We start from the raw sequence: 3040 nt of genomic DNA on the forward strand, positions 1-3040 counted from the left end.
CCAAAAAAAAAAAAAGGTGGTGCTTTGGGGAGGAGATTAGTGACTGGGTAGTTATAGAGGGAGCGCTGATGATTGAGCTCTGGTGGCTTTATGAAGAGAGGCAATGAGGTGGACCGACACACGGAACACAGACCGAGCTGTCCTGCCCTCTGCCTTGTTGTGATACAGCCAGAAGACCCTCCCAGAGGTGCCCCTGGAACTTGCACCTCCGAACCACAAGCCAAGTAAACCTCTTTTTTCAACTACCCAGTTTAGGGTGTTTTGCTATTAGCAACAAAACGGCTTAGAACAGCCAGTTTTCCGGGGTGTGTATGTGTTCATTCAGCCAGGTTGGAAGGAGAAGGAGAAATAGGGTGTTCCCAAGGACTGCTATGATCTGGCGCCCCAAGGAGAGGGGACACTCACCTGGTATGCAGTCTAAGGACGTGGCGCCTGCAGACCACAGAGTGTTGGCTCCTCCTTGGCAATCACATTTGCACACTTTGTGGTACCAGGGGTCCTCACCCTCATCCTGCGGGCAGTCAAAGGGCACGACATCAGAAAGGTCATGACCTCAGAAAGGTCACAAAGGCAACTGCGTTCAGCACTCTGGAAAAGCCTGTTTGCAAAACCTACGCTGACTCCTGCTTTGCTGCAGGGGCAGAACCGAGTTACACTCCAGCCAGGCACAGAGGATTGCCATTCTTCTCGGATTCAAAAGAAGCGAATGTCCGTCACCACGGGCAACCAGTTAGTCTCACAGACACACCCATGTAGAGACAATGTTCACCCCATCTAGTCAACTTCAGGGATTGGGGAGCCCTGGTCAAGGTTAAACTCCTCAGGTCCCCTGGAGGTTCCTATCTGGGGATTCAGTTTGAAAAGATCCTGGATTCAAGACTGTCCCGTATGATTTAAGACCCAGATTACTTTCATTTTCATTCTTTCGTTAAAACATCAATCTTGGAACCTGCCCAGATAAAACATGCTATTGCCACCACCAGAGAAAAAAAAATACTGTTGAAAATACATTTAAAAAAAATTTTTGAGAGGTTTTTGCTATAGGGCACGTGAGCTCACCAGAAAGACGGAGAGAGACAGAGAGACAGAAAGCGGGAAATCACAAGGGGGGATGGCCACACCACAATCCCTTCTCCTCCATTCTCCTCTCGGGATCTTGGGCATGCACTCACATTCGCCCAGTGTGAGTTTAAGCCACGGGGTCCAGGACTCGAACCGTGGTCAACTACATGGGAGTCCAGTGACATAGCCATTATGCCAACTGCTGATCCCAAAAATACATTTTTAAGGGGCTGGATGGTGGTGCAGTGATAAGGTAGGGCTGTACAAGGCTGACCCACATACGGAGGTTCTAGATTCATGTCTGGAGACCTCCTTGAACACATGTGTGCCCATAATCCATGGTGGCTGGAGCTGAGGTCCATCTCGGCACAAAGACCCTGCAGGGGTATGCTTGTCTCTGTCTCTCTCATTCATGGAAGAAAAGAAAACCTTTACAAATACATTTTAAAAAAACAAAACATGATATCCTATCCATTATTTTTAGCTAGGGAAATCTTTAAAGCAGTATGCAGGTAAATTCTAGCCTTACTATGACATACCTCAGTAGATGATAATCCCAGTGTGGCTGAGCAAAGACGAGAAAAGAAAAACAACAAATTAAAAAAAGAGAAATTCAACAAAGTCGTTTGTTGCCTGAAAAGCAAAATGAAAATAATTAGTCACATGAAAGTTAACAAATCCCCTTTTGGAAGGAGTTGGCTAAGTAAATGTTGTCAGGAGAGACATCACAGTGCTGCGAGGCTGGGGATGGCAAAACTAAAGAGAATAGATGATTACTTTTGTTCATGATAGATTTTTGGAAAATACGTTAATGCCACAAAACGAGAGTGGGGGGCAGAAGCACCTATATTTCTCATCACCAAAGAAAACATTTCCAGGGTGGAGTGTGGGGGAGCAGCGGGTGGCATGCAGGTTAAGGCGCTGGATCTCACCTGGCTGACTCCGCGGTTCAAGCCCTGGATCTGGCAACTTGAAAATCATGCTGGTGTATGTGCATGTGTGGACAAAATCCCGAAAGGAGAATGGAGGAGAAGGGATTGCAGTGTAGCCCTCACCTCTGGGAAGTGATTTCTCACTTCCCCCCTCTCTCTCTGGTGAGCACACACACCCTATAGCAAAACAAAAACAAAAACAAAACCAATCGAAAAAATAACAAACAAAACTGTGGATATTATATTGGTACGAACCTTTCCAGTCACCTTTCCATGTGTATTTTTAACATATTTGAGAACCTACTATCTACACAACGTCGTCTTCTGCTTTCCTTTCCACTTAACATTAACAGTATATTTTTCTTTTATTTATTAACTCCTCCTCCTTAGTGATTACCTAATGTGCTGTTTGGGAGTCGATTCCTAATTCTCCCACTGAGCCGCATTTAGATGACTTAGAACTAGGATATTGCTTGAAAATTATTATTTCTTTAAAGAATTGTTTTTATTTATTTATTTATTTATTTATTTATTTATTTTAACTTGACCAGAGAAGGAGAGAGAAAGTGAGAAAGCAAGCTGCCAGGATTGGACTTGAACTACAGTCAGCCATGTGGGAATCCAGTGTCTTTAACCACCACACCACCTGCCGGCCCTGAAAATTATTTTTTATATTTGTCTATAACATACAGGAAATAACAAACTATTGGGTCATTGGAAAAATTATGATATATTTTTCTATGCAAAAATGCATCACGACTTTTTCGATGACTCAATATAATTAAAGTATCCATACCATATAGATAGTATGGGAAAATTAAATGTGTGCAAAATTGAACAGAAAACTAACATAGAAGCTGTCTTTGTGAAAGTGTGAATAAAGAGAGTGAAGGCACAATGTAGTAGGAAAAGAATTTGTATATATTAGCATAAACTATTTAAAGCTTCACTGCCCAATGTAGTAGCTCCTTGTCACATATGGGTATTGGAATTTGAATGAATGAAAATAGGTAAAAATGCAATTCTTCATTTCAAGTCCCAAAGAG

The 3040-nt window shown here is 42.9% G+C and overlaps 1 protein-coding gene across 1 annotated transcript in view; it reads right to left on the minus strand.

The window, feature by feature from the left end:
- The window catches only part of RS1 (retinoschisin 1), a 29199-nt gene that overhangs the window by 13322 nt on the left and 12837 nt on the right, over nucleotides 1-3040 (minus strand). The window contains exons 2-3 of the mRNA XM_006157972.2: nucleotides 1602-1627; nucleotides 406-511 (exon numbers count right to left, since the gene is read on the minus strand). Coding sequence (XP_006158034.1) covers nucleotides 406-511; nucleotides 1602-1627 — 132 coding nt within the window. The remainder of the gene's footprint in view (nucleotides 1-405; nucleotides 512-1601; nucleotides 1628-3040) is intronic.

Source organism: Tupaia chinensis, unplaced genomic scaffold, assembly GCF_000334495.1.
Source record: "Tupaia chinensis unplaced genomic scaffold, TupChi_1.0 Scaffold000567_1, whole genome shotgun sequence".
In the NCBI taxonomy this organism is placed as follows: Eukaryota; Metazoa; Chordata; class Mammalia; order Scandentia; family Tupaiidae; genus Tupaia; species Tupaia belangeri.